Source organism: Leuciscus leuciscus (genome assembly GCF_965113295.1).
Source record: "Leuciscus leuciscus genome assembly, chromosome: 9".
Taxonomy (NCBI): Eukaryota; Metazoa; Chordata; class Actinopteri; order Cypriniformes; family Leuciscidae; genus Leuciscus; species Leuciscus leuciscus.
Window position 1 is genome coordinate 12,108,063 of NC_138733.1, and position 20,120 is coordinate 12,128,182.

General features: G+C 38.1%; 1 protein-coding gene across 1 annotated transcript in view; it reads left to right on the forward strand.

Annotated features, from left to right (window-relative positions):
* LOC309507059 (uncharacterized protein) overlaps positions 1-20,120 on the forward strand; it is a 275,228-nt gene that overhangs the window by 10,108 nt on the left and 245,000 nt on the right. The window contains exons 5-10 of the mRNA XM_082181150.1: positions 2,619-2,732; positions 3,032-3,145; positions 9,844-9,957; positions 10,257-10,370; positions 15,204-15,317; positions 15,617-15,730. Coding sequence (XP_082037276.1) covers positions 2,619-2,732; positions 3,032-3,145; positions 9,844-9,957; positions 10,257-10,370; positions 15,204-15,317; positions 15,617-15,730 — 684 coding nt within the window. The remainder of the gene's footprint in view (positions 1-2,618; positions 2,733-3,031; positions 3,146-9,843; positions 9,958-10,256; positions 10,371-15,203; positions 15,318-15,616; positions 15,731-20,120) is intronic.

A 20,120-nucleotide genomic window follows, 5' to 3' on the forward strand; every position in this document is an offset into this window, starting at 1 on the left:
GGCGGGCGGACAGGGGGGGGGGGGGGGGGGGGGGGTGGGGGGGGGGGGGTAGCGGGGGTGAAAAACTCCTTTTTCTCAGAATACTGAAGCCTTATTGAATCACACAGTTCCTTGCCACTGTTTTACTATTGAGTTTTTATGTGGCACCTGCTTGTCTGTTTTATGTTATGTCCTCTTATGTGTTTGACATTGTACCTTGAGCGTCTTGCACATCTTTTCCAATGTGGTTTTACACTGCAAATGGCTAATAAAGTGAACTGAACTGAACTGAACTGAACTGTTGCCTTTGGCTTGCTCAGTTGGGGATATTTTGGGGATATTAATTTAATTTGATCAATCAATAAATTCCACTAGAAACAAACCTTGTTGTATTATTTTAATTGAATACTGTGAAGCTGCTTTGATACAATCTGTATTGTGAAAAGCGCTATACAAATATACTTGACTTGACATGACTTGACACAGTGAAACTGCACGAACCTACGGCGCGATAGCCCACCGAAACGGGCTGGGCTATCCTTCTATAAAAGCGGGCATTTCGCCATAAGATTTCAGATTAATTCGATTGAAAGCGACAATCGCCCGGTCATGCAGCATGTTGGTACAGCCGTCTATGCAATACTCGTTCACATTATCTGAGTGCTATGGGAACACAATTCAATAACGCCGTACTATTCACCTTATTCTGCGCCCGTTCTATTTCCCATGATTCATAGCGGTTTCAACTGACTAAACGGTTTTCTACTTCCGCTTGAAGTGTTTGTTTACATAGAATGTTAGTACTAGCGTAAAGGCTACGGTGATCGTTTGTAGTTATTAAAAGTAGTAGATAGGGCCGTAGACTCGAGACCGCTTTTCTATGGTCTCGGACTTGTCTCGGACTCGCTGGCATTCGGACTCGGACTTGTCCCGGTCTCGGCCACTGGTCTTGCCAAATATGGCTTTTGGTCTCGACCGAGTCCAGGTGTCTTTATTATGTTCCCAGTAAGCACACATACGTCGCCGCGATATTAAAACAAAATATTATTGGAGGGAAAGTGAAACACTGGCCACCTAATTACTTGCGTTGCGATGGGCATTTCGGCTCTTTTTCGTGAGCCGGTGTTCCGACGATTTGCGCTGCCTTGTCGAAAAATGCTACCGTAGTGCGAATTGATCACAGAGAATGTCATTCATTCTCTATTGTTTCCATAATGGTGTAAATCTCACAATATTATGATATCGTTATTTCATTTAAAACAGGGTAAATGTATGGGGTGCATATTTTGATATTTTAAACGAACTAGCAATTATCACATTTGATATAACAAGTAAAAATTACATTATTGTATATTATATGAAATACAATTATAATAAAATTCTAAGTTATGACTACTGTATACTGTACTGTTTTTATTTTTAAAACGATGTGAAAAGTAAACATTTCGGCTCGTTTGACTCATCTCACTGAAAAGAGCCGGTTCTTTTGACTCACAAACGGCTCTTTAAAAAATAAATCTTTAAATAAATTCATGAAAGTCCACCGCTAGTGCAACGTGAATATTCACATTTTTTAATTGTCCATAACAACCTGAAAACTTGCCTGCTTGCCTTGCACATTTAATTAATGGGCAGAGTTTTCAGACTTTCAGACGCAGCTAACCACTCTAAACGTTTACTTTATTGAATGTAGCCTATCTGATACGGAACCGGACATGGGCATTATCTCCTTCTTATCTTATGCTCGAAACACTCAGTTTCTAAAAAGTTTGAAATCTTCTTTGAATTGTTAAAACAACCAAGAACAGCACATGAGGAGCTTGAACTCATTCTCTCGCTGCTAGTACAGGTCAAGCGCTACGAACCGGAAGTAGGCAACCGGAGTCGTTGTTATGGCAGCGCACATTGTTTAGAGCAGAATAAGGTGGATAATGACAATCACTCTACGGCCTTGGCCTAAAACACTTGATACATCATTACATATCAGAAATCACTGGTCACAGATCAGGCATTAGAATAAACACCATTAGAGTTCATGTCGTAAAAGTCTGTTTGCAGAGCCTGCACCGACAGAATCCACAGGGAAATATATTCTGAATACAAATACATAATGCTCCACTGATACATTCACATTGAAATATAATTAAAATCCAATAAGACTAGCCTTCTCATAAAGTGCTCTTTACATGCTTTTTTAAAACCTTATAATATAATGATTATCATCATAAAGGAATAAATCTTTCTCTTTTTAATAGTTTACTTTAGTTCATCAGAAGATAAGCAAGTCTTTGGATCATTCAGTAGGATTCAAGAGTGGAAAGACACAGACTGATCTCAGGCATAACATTTCTAGAGAACATGATTAACATTTTTATATTATGGTGTTTTGGTATTGTGGTATTCATTCTTGGTGATACCAATGTGGTATTATCTTCATTTTATAATTTAACATTGTTGCTCACACAGAAGGACACATCTATGAGAGCACTTAGTTTAATTTACAGTTTTTGTATCAACATAGTATAAAAAAAAAAAGAAGTGCTCTTTAAAGTAACAAAAAAATATGTAATTTAAAAAATATATACTGTATAATAACAAAACTATTTTAATGCAATTACGTTAATCTCTCTTTGTTATAGCTCAGTTCATCAGAAGAGATCAGAATCAGAGCCCAGCTGTGTGTCTATGAGGAGAGACAGGTCTATGGATCATTTAGTAGATTTCAAGAGTGGAGATACACAGACTGATCTCAGGTATAACATTTCTAGATAATATATAATTTGTATATTATGGTGTTTAGGTAATGTGGTATTTATTCTAGGTGTGTTTATCTTCATTTTATATTTTTACCATTGTTGCTCACACAGAAGGACACATCAATGAGAGCACTTAGTTTAATTTACAGTTTTTGTATCAACATATTAAAAATACAAATAAGAGCTCTTTAAAGTTTTTTTTTTCTTTTATATAAATGAATATGTGATTTAAAAAAAAATATATATAATAATGAAAACTATTTTAATGCACTGACTTTAATCTCTCTTTGTTATAGCTCAGTTCATCAGAAGAGACCACAACCAGAGCCCAGCTGTGTGTCTATGAGGAGTGGCGAGTCTATGAATCAACCATTAGATTTTAAGAGTGGAGATACACAGACTGATCTCAGGTATAACATTTCTTACAAAATATTATAGTATTGTCACGGCTAGTTGTTCTGAACAAAGCAAACAACAGGAATAATCCAGGAAACAGTCTTTAATTCAAAAATACCCAGGGAGCATAAATTCTAAAACAAATGAGGGAACTAATAAGATAATAAACTGGACGATAGGCAGGGCTGGACTGGTAATCTGGCATACCGGGCAAATGCCCGGTGGGCCGACGTGCTTTTTGGGCCGATACATCTCATACTTTTTTTTTTTTTTTTACGGCCCATAAAACTCATACATCGGCGGCCCATTCGTTTTGTTTTGTTTAATTGACGGCGCTGGGTTAGTGCCGGTGTAATGCATTGGTCAAAAAAAAAAGTAAGCGTTAGGTTTTTTTTCCACTGACAGACCGGCCCATGAAACGCGTAAATCAGCGGCCCATTGGTTGTTTTCTTGATTGACACTGGGCTGGCCCAATCATATCTTTAAACACATCCCCCTTTGGGCTTTGAGTGAGCGTGCAATGTCAGTGTGTATCTGTCAAAACAGTCTGAGACATGGAGAAGAAACGTAAGGAATGTGCAGAGAAATAGCGTGAAAAATAGATACAGGCCCTTCAAGCAGACGCTGTAAAATGTGTCAAAATATATGTTTTCTGCAGCAGCAGGACCTTCATCAGCTCCCGTGGCTGATGAGGAGGATAGTGAGGAGGATCAGGAGAGAGATGAGAAAGGGTAGAGTCTGCGGTAAGCAGAACTACGTTCAAAACACTTTGGCTATGAGTGTAGGAACCCATTACCCAGTTACGCATTATTTCCACATCTGCATAGTTGACGATTAAAGAAATTTACTAGAAGTTTAAAGAGACGCGTTTTTATCCATGTTTTCCGCCAAAATAAAAGCTTGATGCAGTTTCCGTCAAAAAAAAGATCATGTGCTTATCTCTTTCAAGTTTAGAAATCAGCACAAAACTAATTATGAAAGTTTTCTTTATTTTTCAGTGCATTTGTTTTACAATATATGGCTATTAGGCTACTCTCATGAGATTAATATTATAAATATTATTATGTAGTAGTGTAATATAGACAGACACTGTTACTGTTGCCTTTGGCTTGCTCAGTTGGGGATATTTTGGGGATATTTAATTAAATTTTATCAATCAATAAATTCCTCTTGAAACAAACTTTGTTGTATTATTTTAATTTAATACTGTGAAGCTGCTTTGATACAATCTGTATTGTGAAAAGCGCTATACAAATATACTTGACTTGACATGACTTGACTAAAAGAAGTTTGATTTTTTCTTTGTTTAATTTGCACACTGAATATGGGTTGGAGCTTTTAATTTCGAACCCTCAAACTGCACCAGATTGATGAATATAACATTAAAATGCACAAAATGTTCTTAGGGGGAGCCTGCCCCCAAACCCCCCTACACACAAAAAAAAAAAAAGGTTCTTCAGCGGTTCTTTGCGGTGGTTAAGGTGCTATATAGCACCACTACCATTTAAAGAACCTGTTAAGCCCAGTTTGGTTCTTCAGCGGTTCTTTGGGGTGGTTAAGGTGCTATATGGCACCTCTTATGGTTCTACATAGCACCATTTGACAAAGGTAGGTTCTATATGGCACTTAAAGTGGTTCCCCTATGATTACAAGCCAATGAACCACTTTTAGTGCTATTTAGCACCATTTTTGTTTAGAGTGTAGAAGGACTGAGGTCCACCCACCACAGTTTTACCAAAAATCCTGTGAGAAACACTGGTATTGCTATGCCAATGCAGCTTATAGCTTGTTTTTTGGATGCATCACTGTGGAGTATAGTTCAATTGTATTAATAAATTACAATTTTGTACTTATTTCATCTGTTAACTCTCACTCGTTTATACTCACTCATTACATGGCATTAGTGGTTTTAATGAATAGGAGTTGAACAAAAACATATTCAAGGGCGTGCAAAGATGGGTGGTGTTTATGATCATATGTAGTGGGCCAGTCTGGGCCAAAATGCCAGGGCCGATTTTCTGTCCCAGTCCAGCCCTGACGATAGGTGTAATAAATGAAACAGACATAGACTATGAAAAATAGGTCAACTGACGGGGCACACTGGTAAACTGGACAGAACCAAAAACACAGTGAAACAAAGTAAAACAACAGAGCATACAGTACATGTTACAAGTAGCATTTTATTTTATCATTATAATATTATCAAACTTGGTCTCTCACTTCGGCTAATATAGTAGTAATACATCGCGCTCTTAGTCACTTCGCACTTCAACTTCTCATCAGATTTTCTGTCACAATCAAATGCTCTCTAGAATCTACAACGTCCCGCTCTGTCACGCGAACTGCTGTAGCGCGCACACAGTCTGCTCCAGTCCAGATACACGACAGCACAGAGTGGATCATACTGTATGCACAAGTCAATGCAGACCACAAAACATATCGGATCCTTTGAATTCTGCACAGAATGCTATATTTTAAAGCAGTGGGGAACCGTCAGGGCCCTCAGAGAGTGCCTCAACTATTGTAAAAAATTTACTAAAAAAAACTATTGTAACTTTTTAAATAAAAAGTTATCAGTTCTAATGTTATTTGGGGAATTTATAATTTGACAATACACATCTAAAAATCTTTTTGAGGAAATAAACTCTTCATGTCTGCCTATTAAGTGTGTGTTTTGTTATGTAGACATCCGTTTTCTCCATATTAGAACATTTCCGTCTAATGCTTTCAGCTCTGTGATTGGTGGTCCAGCTGTGAAATTACAGAGGGCCAAGCCATAGCAAGTCAATGGTAGACTTAATTTGAAATGACAGGAAAATTGACCTATCATATTGTCTCTTAAAGGTATAGCGGAGGATGTTTTACTTCCTGGTGGGTAGTCTAAACTATTGGTCCTCCTAATTGTCAATCATTCTGGTGAATCAATCAAACTTTTCAAAAAGTGGAGAGGGTGGGTCTTATCTAAAATTTGGAAAGATCCTCCGCTATACCTTTAATAGGTGTGGCTTGTTATCACTGACGCATTCCGCCCGCTGTGAGGAACTCGATCGGAAAAAACCCAGATGATAAAATAGCTAGCACTATTCGCTATCAAACTATATAAAAAAGAAGTGGTGGAGCATTTCAATATGTCCCACCCTGTATTCCTGTTTTAGTGGAAATTACGTCAAAATATGAAATAATGCTGTGAGTTTCAAGGCACTTCAGTGGGCCTTTAACCATATCCCACCTCATTAGCAACAATTTGCAATACAACATGAACACAATAAGTACATTGTTCCTAAAAAAAATTTATGTAAGTACATAGTAGTTAAATACATTGTTCCTAAAAAAAAATGTATGCAAGGACATAGTAGTTAAATATTAATAGGGGAAATATTAATAATTAATCATAACTCATTATAATTAATTATACATATTTGGATCAGTTAATCGAATTAACTTGATAAAGTAGAATTAACTTTATAATCAATTAACCTGTTCATCCAGAGAACAGTTTTGGTTGTCTATCAACTCTCAGAAAGGGTATTTTTCATGATCACAAAAAAAAAAAAAAAAACTCTTAGCATGTACAGCGCTTATAGTTTGTAGCAGCATCCGAAATCGTTTAAGTGACATTAAGAAACATCAGAGAATCAGGATCACCTTAAAGGGGCACAACTTAGAAATGCATCTGGCTGCAGATGGTTACTTGTTTTTTTTTTGTTTTTTGTTTTTTTATAGGGACAATGCATGTTTACATTTACATTTAGATTTAGTCATTTAGCAGACGCTTTTATCCAAAGCGACTTACAGATTAGGACTAAGTTAAGCGAGTCATCATGAAGAGGCAAAAACAACGCAAGAAGTGCTCAAAATACGAAGTTCAGGCATTATTCAGAGTAGCATAAGCCCGATAAGCGAGGTTTTTAAAGGAAAAGGGAAGGTTTTTATTTATTTATTTTTTTAAGAGGTTAAGTGCTCACGGAAGAGATTGGTTTTCAGTTGTCTTTTGAATGTTGTCAGGGATTCTGCATTCCGGATGAGGGTGGGGAGAGCGTTCCACCAGCATGGAACTGTGAATAAAAATGTTCTGGAAAGAGATTTAGTGGCTTTCTGCGATGGAACCACGAGACGTCGCTCGTTGGCCGATCGTAGGCTTCTGGTAGGGGTGTAGACTCGTAGGAGTGAGTGAAAGTAGGAGGGAGCTGAGCCTGTGATAGATCTGTAAGCAAGTGTCAATGCCTTGAACTTGATGCGAGCAGCGAGAGAGGTAGCCAGTGCAGAGAGATGAACAGAGGAGTGACGTGGGCTCTTTTGGGCTCGTTGAAGACAAGACGAGCTGAAGCATTCTGAATCATTTGTAGAGGTTTAGTTGCACATGATGGAAGTCCGGCCAGAAGAGCATTGCAGTAGTCAAGCCTAGAAATGACCAGGGCCTGGACGAGAAGTTGTGTTGCATGCTCAGTAAGGAAAGGCCTGATCTTCCTGATGTTGTGCAGTGCAAACCTGCATGATCGAGCTGTCTTTGAAATGTGATCTGTGAAAGTCAGCTGGTCATCAAACGTTACTCCAAGATTTCTGACCGACCTTGATGGGGTGATTGATGATGAATCTAGCTGGATAGTGAAGTCGTGCTGTAGAGACGGATTGGCAGGGAGGACGAGAAGCTCAGTCTTTGCCAGGTTGAGCTGCAGGTGGTGTTCCTTCATCCATGCCGAGATGTCCGTCAGACAGCTTGAGACCCGTGCAGCTACTGTGGGATCATCTGGTTGAAACGAGAGGAAGAGCTGTGTGTCATCAGCATAGCAGTGGTAGGAGAAGCCGTGTGCCTGTATGATGTGTCCCAGTGATGTGGTGTAGATGGAGAAGAGGCAGTAGCGGTTTTTGGCACGGGCGAACCGGGCAATCGCCCGGGGCGGCATTTTTGGGGGGGCGGCACCGCTGAGAAAAACAAACAAAAAAAAACTCGTCTCGACTCGCTGGCATTCGGACTCGGACTTGTCCCGGTCTCGGCCACTGGTCTTGCCAAATATGGCTTTTTGTCTCGACCGAGTCCAGGTGTCTTTATTATGTTCCCAGTAAGCACACATACGTCGCCGCGATATTAAAACAAAATATTATTGGAGGGAAAGTGAAACACTGGCCACCTAATTACTTGCGTTGCGATGGGCATTTCGGCTCTTTTTCGTGAGCCGGTGTTCCGACGATTTGCGCTGCCTTGTCGAAAAATGCTACCGTAGTGCGAATCGATCACAGAGAATGTCATTCATTCTCTATTGTTTCCATAATGGTGTAAATCTCACAATATTATGATATCGTTATTTCATTTAAAACAGGGTAAATGTATGGGGTGCATATTTTGATATTTTAAACGAACTAGCAATTATCACATTTTATATAACAAGTAAAAATTACATTATTGTATATTATATGAAATACAATTATAATAAAATTCTAAGTTATGACTACTGTATACTGTACTGTTTTTATTTTTAAAACGATGTGAAAAGTAAACATTTCGGCTCGTTTGACTCATCTCACTGAAAAGAGCCGGTTCTTTTGACTCACAAACGGCTCTTTAAAAAATAAATCTTTAAACAAATTCATGAAAGTCCACCGCTAGTGCAACGTGAATATTCACATTTTTTAATTGTCCATAACAACCTGAAAACTTGCCTGCTTGCCTTGCACATTTAATTAATGGGCAGAGTTTTCAGACTTTCAGACGCAGCTAACCACTCTAAACGTTTACTTTATTGAATGTAGCCTATCTGATACGGAACCGGACATGGGCATTATCTCCTTCTTATCTTATGCTCGAAACACTCAGTTTCTAAAAAGTTTGAAATCTTCTTTGAACAACCAAGAACAGCACATGAGGAGCTTGAACTCATTCTCTCGCTGCTAGTACAGGTCAAGCGCTACGAACCGGAAGTAGGCAACCGGAGTCGTCGTTATGGCAGCGCACATTGTTTAGAGCAGAATAAGGTGGATAATGACAATCACTCTACGGCCTTGGCCTAAAACACTTGATACATCATTACATATCAGAAATCACTGGTCACAGATCAGGCATTAGAATAAACACGTACTTAGGCTACATGTTGTGGCATTACTGTTGAGTCCATGTCGTAAAAGTCTGTTTGCAGAGCCTGCACCGACAGAATCCACAGGGAAATATATTCTGAATACAAATAAATAATGCACAACTGATACATTCACATTGAAATATAATTAAAATCCAATAAGACTAGCTTTCTCATAAAGTGCTCTTTACATGCTTTTTTAAAACCTTATAATATAATGATTATCATCATAAAGGAATAAATCTTTCTCTTTTTAATAGTTTACTTTAGTTCATCAGAAGATAAGCAAGTCTTTGGATCATTCAGTAGGATTCAAGAGTGGAAAGACACAGACTGATCTCAGGCATAACATTTCTAGAGAACATGATTAACATTTTTATATTATGGTGTTTTGGTATTGTGGTATTCATTCTTGGTGATACCAATGTGGTATTATCTTCATTTTATAATTTAACATTGTTGCTCACACAGAAGGACACATCTATGAGAGCACTTAGTTTAATTTACAGTTTTTGTATCAACATAGTATAAAAAAAAAAAGAAGTGCTCTTTAAAGTAACAAAAAAATATGTAATTTAAAAAATATATACTGTATAATAACAAAACTATTTTAATGCAATTACGTTAATCTCTCTTTGTTATAGCTCAGTTCATCAGAAGAGATCAGAATCAGAGCCCAGCTGTGTGTCTATGAGGAGAGACAGGTCTATGGATCATTTAGTAGATTTCAAGAGTGGAGATACACAGACTGATCTCAGGTATAACATTTCTAGATAATATATAATTTGTATATTATGGTGTTTAGGTAATGTGGTATTTATTCTAGGTGTGTTTATCTTCATTTTATATTTTTACCATTGTTGCTCACACAGAAGGACACATCAATGAGAGCACTTAGTTTAATTTACAGTTTTTGTATCAACATATTAAAAATACAAAAAAGAGCTCTTTAAAGTTTTTTTTTTCTTTTATATAAATGAATATGTGATTTAAAAAAAAATATATATAATAATGAAAACTATTTTAATGCACTGACTTTAATCTCTCTTTGTTATAGCTCAGTTCATCAGAAGAGACCACAACCAGAGCCCAGCTGTGTGTCTATGAGGAGTGGCGAGTCTATGAATCAACCATTAGATTTTAAGAGTGGAGATACACAGACTGATCTCAGGTATAACATTTCTTACAAAATATTATAGTATTGTCACGGCTAGTTGTTCTGAACAAAGCAAACAACAGGAATAATCCAGGAAACAGTCTTTAATTCAAAAATACCCAGGGAGCATAAATTCTAAAACAAATGAGGGAACTAATAAGATAATAAACTGGACGATAGGTGTAATAAATGAAACAGACATAGACTATGAAAAATAGGTCAACTGACGGGGCACACTGGTAAACTGGACAGAACCAAAAACACAGTGAAACAAAGTAAAACAACAGAGCATACAGTACATGTTACAAGTAGCATTTTATTTTATCATTATAATATTATCAAACTTGGTCTCTCACTTCGGCTAATATAGTAGTAATACATCGCGCTCTTAGTCACTTCGCACTTCAACTTCTCATCAGATTTTCTGTCACAATCAAATGCTCTCTAGAATCTACAACGTCCCGCTCTGTCACGCGAACTGCTGTAGCGCGCACACAGTCTGCTCCAGTCCAGATACACGACAGCACAGAGTGGATCATACTGTATGCACAAGTCAATGCAGACCACAAAACATATCGGATCCTTTGAATTCTGCACAGAATGCTATATTTTAAAGCAGTGGGGAACCGTCAGGGCCCTCAGAGAGTGCCTCAACTATTGTAAAAAATTTACTAAAAAAAACTATTGTAACTTTTTAAATAAAAAGTTATCAGTTCTAATGTTATTTGGGGAATTTATAATTTGACAATACACATCTAAAAATCTTTTTGAGGAAATAAACTCTTCATGTCTGCCTATTAAGTGTGTGTTTTGTTATGTAGACATCCGTTTTCTCCATATTAGAACATTTCCGTCTAATGCTTTCAGCTCTGTGATTGGTGGTCCAGCTGTGAAATTACAGAGGGCCAAGCCATAGCAAGTCAATGGTAGACTAATTTGAAATGACAGGAAAATTGACCTATCATATTGTCTCTTAAAGGTATAGCGGAGGATGTTTTACTTCCTGGTGGGTAGTCTAAACTATTGGTCCTCCTAATTGTCAATCATTCTGGTGAATCAATCAAACTTTTCAAAAAGTGGAGAGGGTGGGTCTTATCTAAAATTTGGAAAGATCCTCCGCTATACCTTTAATAGGTGTGGCTTGTTATCACTGACGCATTCCGCCCGCTGTGAGGAACTCGATCGGAAAAAACCCAGATGATAAAATAGCTAGCACTATTCGCTATCAAACTATATAAAAAAGAAGTGGTGGAGCATTTCAATATGTCCCACCCTGTATTCCTGTTTTAGTGGAAATTACGTCAAAATATGAAATAATGCTGTGAGTTTCAAGGCACTTCAGTGGGCCTTTAACCATATCCCACCTCATTAGCAACAATTTGCAATACAACATGAACACAATAAGTACATTGTTCCTAAAAAAAATTTATGTAAGTACATAGTAGTTAAATACATTGTTCCTAAAAAAAAATGTATGCAAGGACATAGTAGTTAAATATTAATAGGGGAAATATTAATAATTAATCATAACTCATTATAATTAATTATACATATTTGGATCAGTTAATCGAATTAACTTGATAAAGTAGAATTAACTTTATAATCAATTAACCTGTTCATCCAGAGAACAGTTTTGGTTGTCTATCAACTCTCAGAAAGGGTATTTTTCATGATCACAAAAAAAAAAAAAAAAAAACTCTTAGCACGTACAGCGCTTATAGTTTGTAGCAGCATCCGAAATCGTTTAAGTGACATTAAGAAACATCAGAGAATCAGGATCACCTTAAAGGGGCACAACTTAGAAATGCATCTGGCTGCAGATGGTTACTTGTTTTTTTTTTGTTTTTTGTTTTTTTATAGGGACAATGCATGTTTACATTTACATTTAGATTTAGTCATTTAGCAGACGCTTTTATCCAAAGCGACTTACAGATTAGGACTAAGTTAAGCGAGTCATCATGAAGAGGCAAAAACAACGCAAGAAGTGCTCAAAATACGAAGTTCAGGCATTATTCAGAGTAGCATAAGCCCGATAAGCGAGGTTTTTAAAGGAAAAGGGAAGGTTTTTTTTTATTTATTTTTTTAAGAGGTTAAGTGCTCACGGAAGAGATTGGTTTTCAGTTGTCTTTTGAATGTTGTCAGGGATTCTGCATTCCGGATGAGGGTGGGGAGAGCGTTCCACCAGCATGGAACTGTGAATAAAAATGTTCTGGAAAGAGATTTAGTGGCTTTCTGCGATGGAACCACGAGACGTCGCTCGTTGGCCGATCGTAGGCTTCTGGTAGGGGTGTAGACTCGTAGGAGTGAGTGAAAGTAGGAGGGAGCTGAGCCTGTGATAGATCTGTAAGCAAGTGTCAATGCCTTGAACTTGATGCGAGCAGCGAGAGAGGTAGCCAGTGCAGAGAGATGAACAGAGGAGTGACGTGGGCTCTTTTGGGCTCGTTGAAGACAAGACGAGCTGAAGCATTCTGAATCATTTGTAGAGGTTTAGTTGCACATGATGGAAGTCCGGCCAGAAGAGCATTGCAGTAGTCAAGCCTAGAAATGACCAGGGCCTGGACGAGAAGTTGTGTTGCATGCTCAGTAAGGAAAGGCCTGATCTTCCTGATGTTGTGCAGTGCAAACCTGCATGATCGAGCTGTCTTTGAAATGTGATCTGTGAAAGTCAGCTGGTCATCAAACGTTACTCCAAGATTTCTGACCGACCTTGATGGGGTGATTGATGATGAATCTAGCTGGATAGTGAAGTCGTGCTGTAGAGATGGATTGGCAGGGAGGATGAGAAGCTCAGTCTTTGCCAGGTTGAGCTGCAGGTGATGTTCCTTCATCCATGCCGAGATGTCCGTCAGACAGCTTGAGACCCGTGCAGCTACTGTGGGATCATCTGGTTGAAACGAGAGGAAGAGCTGTGTGTCATCAGCATAGCAGTGGTAGGAGAAGCCGTGTGCCTGTATGATGTGTCCCAGTGATGTGGTGTAGATGGAGAAGAGGCAGTAGCGGTTTTTGGCACGGGCGAACCGGGCAATCGCCCGGGGCGGCATTTTTGGGGGGGCGGCACCGCTGAGAAAAACAAACAAAAAAAAACTCGTCTCGACTCGCTGGCATTCGGACTCGGACTTGTCCCGGTCTCGGCCACTGGTCTTGCCAAATATGGCTTTTTGTCTCGACCGAGTCCAGGTGTCTTTATTATGTTCCCAGTAAGCACACATACGTCGCCGCGATATTAAAACAAAATATTATTGGAGGGAAAGTGAAACACTGGCCACCTAATTACTTGCGTTGCGATGGGCATTTCGGCTCTTTTTCGTGAGCCGGTGTTCCGACGATTTGCGCTGCCTTGTCGAAAAATGCTACCGTAGTGCGAATCGATCACAGAGAATGTCATTCATTCTCTATTGTTTCCATAATGGTGTAAATCTCACAATATTATGATATCGTTATTTCATTTAAAACAGGGTAAATGTATGGGGTGCATATTTTGATATTTTAAACGAACTAGCAATTATCACATTTTATATAACAAGTAAAAATTACATTATTGTATATTATATGAAATACAATTATAATAAAATTCTAAGTTATGACTACTGTATACTGTACTGTTTTTATTTTTAAAACGATGTGAAAAGTAAACATTTCGGCTCGTTTGACTCATCTCACTGAAAAGAGCCGGTTCTTTTGACTCACAAACGGCTCTTTAAAAAATAAATCTTTAAACAAATTCATGAAAGTCCACCGCTAGTGCAACGTGAATATTCACATTTTTTAATTGTCCATAACAACCTGAAAACTTGCCTGCTTGCCTTGCACATTTAATTAATGGGCAGAGTTTTCAGACTTTCAGACGCAGCTAACCACTCTAAACGTTTACTTTATTGAATGTAGCCTATCTGATACGGAACCGGACATGGGCATTATCTCCTTCTTATCTTATGCTCGAAACACTCAGTTTCTAAAAAGTTTGAAATCTTCTTTGAACAACCAAGAACAGCACATGAGGAGCTTGAACTCATTCTCTCGCTGCTAGTACAGGTCAAGCGCTACGAACCGGAAGTAGGCAACCGGAGTCGTCGTTATGGCAGCGCACATTGTTTAGAGCAGAATAAGGTGGATAATGACAATCACTCTACGGCCTTGGCCTAAAACACTTGATACATCATTACATATCAGAAATCACTGGTCACAGATCAGGCATTAGAATAAACACGTACTTAGGCTACATGTTGTGGCATTACTGTTGAGTCCATGTCGTAAAAGTCTGTTTGCAGAGCCTGCACCGACAGAATCCACAGGGAAATATATTCTGAATACAAATAAATAATGCACAACTGATACATTCACATTGAAATATAATTAAAATCCAATAAGACTAGCTTTCTCATAAAGTGCTCTTTACATGCTTTTTTAAAACCTTATAATATAATGATTATCATCATAAAGGAATAAATCTTTCTCTTTTTAATAGTTTACTTTAGTTCATCAGAAGATAAGCAAGTCTTTGGATCATTCAGTAGGATTCAAGAGTGGAAAGACACAGACTGATCTCAGGCATAACATTTCTAGAGAACATGATTAACATTTTTATATTATGGTGTTTTGGTATTGTGGTATTCATTCTTGGTGATACCAATGTGGTATTATCTTCATTTTATAATTTAACATTGTTGCTCACACAGAAGGACACATCTATGAGAGCACTTAGTTTAATTTACAGTTTTTGTATCAACATAGTATAAAAAAAAAAGAAGTGCTCTTTAAAGTAACAAAAAAATATGTAATTTAAAAAATATATACTGTATAATAACAAAACTATTTTAATGCAATTACGTTAATCTCTCTTTGTTATAGCTCAGTTCATCAGAAGAGATCAGAATCAGAGCCCAGCTGTGTGTCTATGAGGAGAGACAGGTCTATGGATCATTTAGTAGATTTCAAGAGTGGAGATACACAGACTGATCTCAGGTATAACATTTCTAGATAATATATAATTTGTATATTATGGTGTTTAGGTAATGTGGTATTTATTCTAGGTGTGTTTATCTTCATTTTATATTTTTACCATTGTTGCTCACACAGAAGGACACATCAATGAGAGCACTTAGTTTAATTTACAGTTTTTGTATCAACATATTAAAAATACAAAAAAGAGCTCTTTAAAGTTTTTTTTTTCTTTTATATAAATGAATATGTGATTTAAAAAAAAATATATATAATAATGAAAACTATTTTAATGCACTGACTTTAATCTCTCTTTGTTATAGCTCAGTTCATCAGAAGAGACCACAACCAGAGCCCAGCTGTGTGTCTATGAGGAGTGGCGAGTCTATGAATCAACCATTAGATTTTAAGAGTGGAGATACACAGACTGATCTCAGGTATAACATTTCTTACAAAATATTATAGTATTGTCACGGCTAGTTGTTCTGAACAAAGCAAACAACAGGAATAATCCAGGAAACAGTCTTTAATTCAAAAATACCCAGGGAGCATAAATTCTAAAACAAATGAGGGAACTAATAAGATAATAAACTGGACGATAGGTGTAATAAATGAAACAGACATAGACTATGAAAAATAGGTCAACTGACGGGGCACACTGGTAAACTGGACAGAACCAAAAACACAGTGAAACAAAGTAAAACAACAGAGCATACAGTACATGTTACAAGTAGCATTTTATTTTATCATTATAATATTATCAAACTTGGTCTCTCACTTCGGCTAATATAGTAGTAATACATCGCGCTCTTAGTCACTTCGCACTTCAACTTCTCATCAGATTTTCTGTCACAATCAAATGCTCTCTAGAATCTACAACGTCCCGCTCTGTCACGCGAACTGCTGTAGCGCGCACACAGTCTGCTCCAGTCCAGATACACGACAGCACAGAGTGGATCATACTGTATGCACAAGTCAATGCAGACCACAAAACATATCGGATCCTTTGAATTCTGCACAGAATGCTATATTTTAAAGCAGTGGGGAACCGTCAGGGCCCTCAGAGAGTGCCTCAACTATTGTAAAAAATTTACTAAAAAAAACTATTGTAACTTTTTAAATAAAAAGTTATCAGTTCTAATGTTATTTGGGGAATTTATAATTTGACAATACACATCTAAAAATCTTTTTGAGGAAATAAACTCTTCATGTCTGCCTATTAAGTGTGTGTTTTGTTATGTAGACATCCGTTTTCTCCATATTAGAACATTTCCGTCTAATGCTTTCAGCTCTGTGATTGGTGGTCCAGCTGTGAAATTACAGAGGGCCAAGCCATAGCAAGTCAATGGTAGACTAATTTGAAATGACAGGAAAATTGACCTATCATATTGTCTCTTAAAGGTATAGCGGAGGATGTTTTACTTCCTGGTGGGTAGTCTAAACTATTGGTCCTCCTAATTGTCAATCATTCTGGTGAATCAATCAAACTTTTCAAAAAGTGGAGAGGGTGGGTCTTATCTAAAATTTGGAAAGATCCTCCGCTATACCTTTAATAGGTGTGGCTTGTTATCACTGACGCATTCCGCCCGCTGTGAGGAACTCGATCGGAAAAAACCCAGATGATAAAATAGCTAGCACTATTCGCTATCAAACTATATAAAAAAGAAGTGGTGGAGCATTTCAATATGTCCCACCCTGTATTCCTGTTTTAGTGGAAATTACGTCAAAATATGAAATAATGCTGTGAGTTTCAAGGCACTTCAGTGGGCCTTTAACCATATCCCACCTCATTAGCAACAATTTGCAATACAACATGAACACAATAAGTACATTGTTCCTAAAAAAAATTTATGTAAGTACATAGTAGTTAAATACATTGTTCCTAAAAAAAAATGTATGCAAGGACATAGTAGTTAAATATTAATAGGGGAAATATTAATAATTAATCATAACTCATTATAATTAATTATACATATTTGGATCAGTTAATCGAATTAACTTGATAAAGTAGAATTAACTTTATAATCAATTAACCTGTTCATCCAGAGAACAGTTTTGGTTGTCTATCAACTCTCAGAAAGGGTATTTTTCATGATCACAAAAAAAAAAAAAAAAAAACTCTTAGCATGTACAGCGCTTATAGTTTGTAGCAGCATCCGAAATCGTTTAAGTGACATTAAGAAACATCAGAGAATCAGGATCACCTTAAAGGGGCACAACTTAGAAATGCATCTGGCTGCAGATGGTTACTTGTTTTTTTTTTGTTTTTTGTTTTTTTATAGGGACAATGCATGTTTACATTTACATTTAGATTTAGTCATTTAGCAGACGCTTTTATCCAAAGCGACTTACAGATTAGGACTAAGTTAAGCGAGTCATCATGAAGAGGCAAAAACAACGCAAGAAGTGCTCAAAATACGAAGTTCAGGCATTATTCAGAGTAGCATAAGCCCGATAAGCGAGGTTTTTAAAGGAAAAGGGAAGGTTTTTTTTTATTTATTTTTTTAAGAGGTTAAGTGCTCACGGAAGAGATTGGTTTTCAGTTGTCTTTTGAATGTTGTCAGGGATTCTGCATTCCGGATGAGGGTGGGGAGAGCGTTCCACCAGCATGGAACTGTGAATAAAAATGTTCTGGAAAGAGATTTAGTGGCTTTCTGCGATGGAACCACGAGACGTCGCTCGTTGGCCGATCGTAGGCTTCTGGTAGGGGTGTAGACTCGTAGGAGTGAGTGAAAGTAGGAGGGAGCTGAGCCTGTGATAGATCTGTAAGCAAGTGTCAATGCCTTGAACTTGATGCGAGCAGCGAGAGAGGTAGCCAGTGCAGAGAGATGAACAGAGGAGTGACGTGGGCTCTTTTGGGCTCGTTGAAGACAAGACGAGCTGAAGCATTCTGAATCATTTGTAGAGGTTTAGTTGCACATGATGGAAGTCCGGCCAGAAGAGCATTGCAGTAGTCAAGCCTAGAAATGACCAGGGCCTGGACGAGAAGTTGTGTTGCATGCTCAGTAAGGAAAGGCCTGATCTTCCTGATGTTGTGCAGTGCAAACCTGCATGATCGAGCTGTCTTTGAAATGTGATCTGTGAAAGTCAGCTGGTCATCAAACGTTACTCCAAGATTTCTGACCGACCTTGATGGGGTGATTGATGATGAATCTAGCTGGATAGTGAAGTCGTGCTGTAGAGATGGATTGGCAGGGAGGATGAGAAGCTCAGTCTTTGCCAGGTTGAGCTGCAGGTGATGTTCCTTCATCCATGCCGAGATGTCCGTCAGACAGCTTGAGACCCGTGCAGCTACTGTGGGATCATCTGGTTGAAACGAGAGGAAGAGCTGTGTGTCATCAGCATAGCAGTGGTAGGAGAAGCCGTGTGCCTGTATGATGTGTCCCAGTGATGTGGTGTAGATGGAGAAGAGGCAGTAGCGGTTTTTGGCACGGGCGAACCGGGCAATCGCCCGGGGCGGCATTTTTGGGGGGGCGGCACCGCTGAGAAAAACAAACAAAAAAAAACTCGTCTCGACTCGCTGGCATTCGGACTCGGACTTGTCCCGGTCTCGGCCACTGGTCTTGCCAAATATGGCTTTTTGTCTCGACCGAGTCCAGGTGTCTTTATTATGTTCCCAGTAAGCACACATACGTCGCCGCGATATTAAAACAAAATATTATTGGAGGGAAAGTGAAACACTGGCCACCTAATTACTTGCGTTGCGATGGGCATTTCGGCTCTTTTTCGTGAGCCGGTGTTCCGACGATTTGCGCTGCCTTGTCGAAAAATGCTACCGTAGTGCGAATCGATCACAGAGAATGTCATTCATTCTCTATTGTTTCCATAATGGTGTAAATCTCACAATATTATGATATCGTTATTTCATTTAAAACAGGGTAAATGTATGGGGTGCATATTTTGATATTTTAAACGAACTAGCAATTATCACATTTTATATAACAAGTAAAAATTACATTATTGTATATTATATGAAATACAATTATAATAAAATTCTAAGTTATGACTACTGTATACTGTACTGTTTTTATTTTTAAAACGATGTGAAAAGTAAACATTTCGGCTCGTTTGACTCATCTCACTGAAAAGAGCCGGTTCTTTTGACTCACAAACGGCTCTTTAAAAAATAAATCTTTAAACAAATTCATGAAAGTCCACCGCTAGTGCAACGTGAATATTCACATTTTTTAATTGTCCATAACAACCTGAAAACTTGCCTGCTTGCCTTGCACATTTAATTAATGGGCAGAGTTTTCAGACTTTCAGACGCAGCTAACCACTCTAAACGTTTACTTTATTGAATGTAGCCTATCTGATACGGAACCGGACATGGGCATTATCTCCTTCTTATCTTATGCTCGAAACACTCAGTTTCTAAAAAGTTTGAAATCTTCTTTGAACAACCAAGAACAGCACATGAGGAGCTTGAACTCATTCTCTCGCTGCTAGTACAGGTCAAGCGCTACGAACCGGAAGTAGGCAACCGGAGTCGTCGTTATGGCAGCGCACATTGTTTAGAGCAGAATAAGGTGGATAATGACAATCACTCTACGGCCTTGGCCTAAAACACTTGATACATCATTACATATCAGAAATCACTGGTCACAGATCAGGCATTAGAATAAACACGTACTTAGGCTACATGTTGTGGCATTACTGTTGAGTCCATGTCGTAAAAGTCTGTTTGCAGAGCCTGCACCGACAGAATCCACAGGGAAATATATTCTGAATACAAATAAATAATGCACAACTGATACATTCACATTGAAATATAATTAAAATCCAATAAGACTAGCTTTCTCATAAAGTGCTCTTTACATGCTTTTT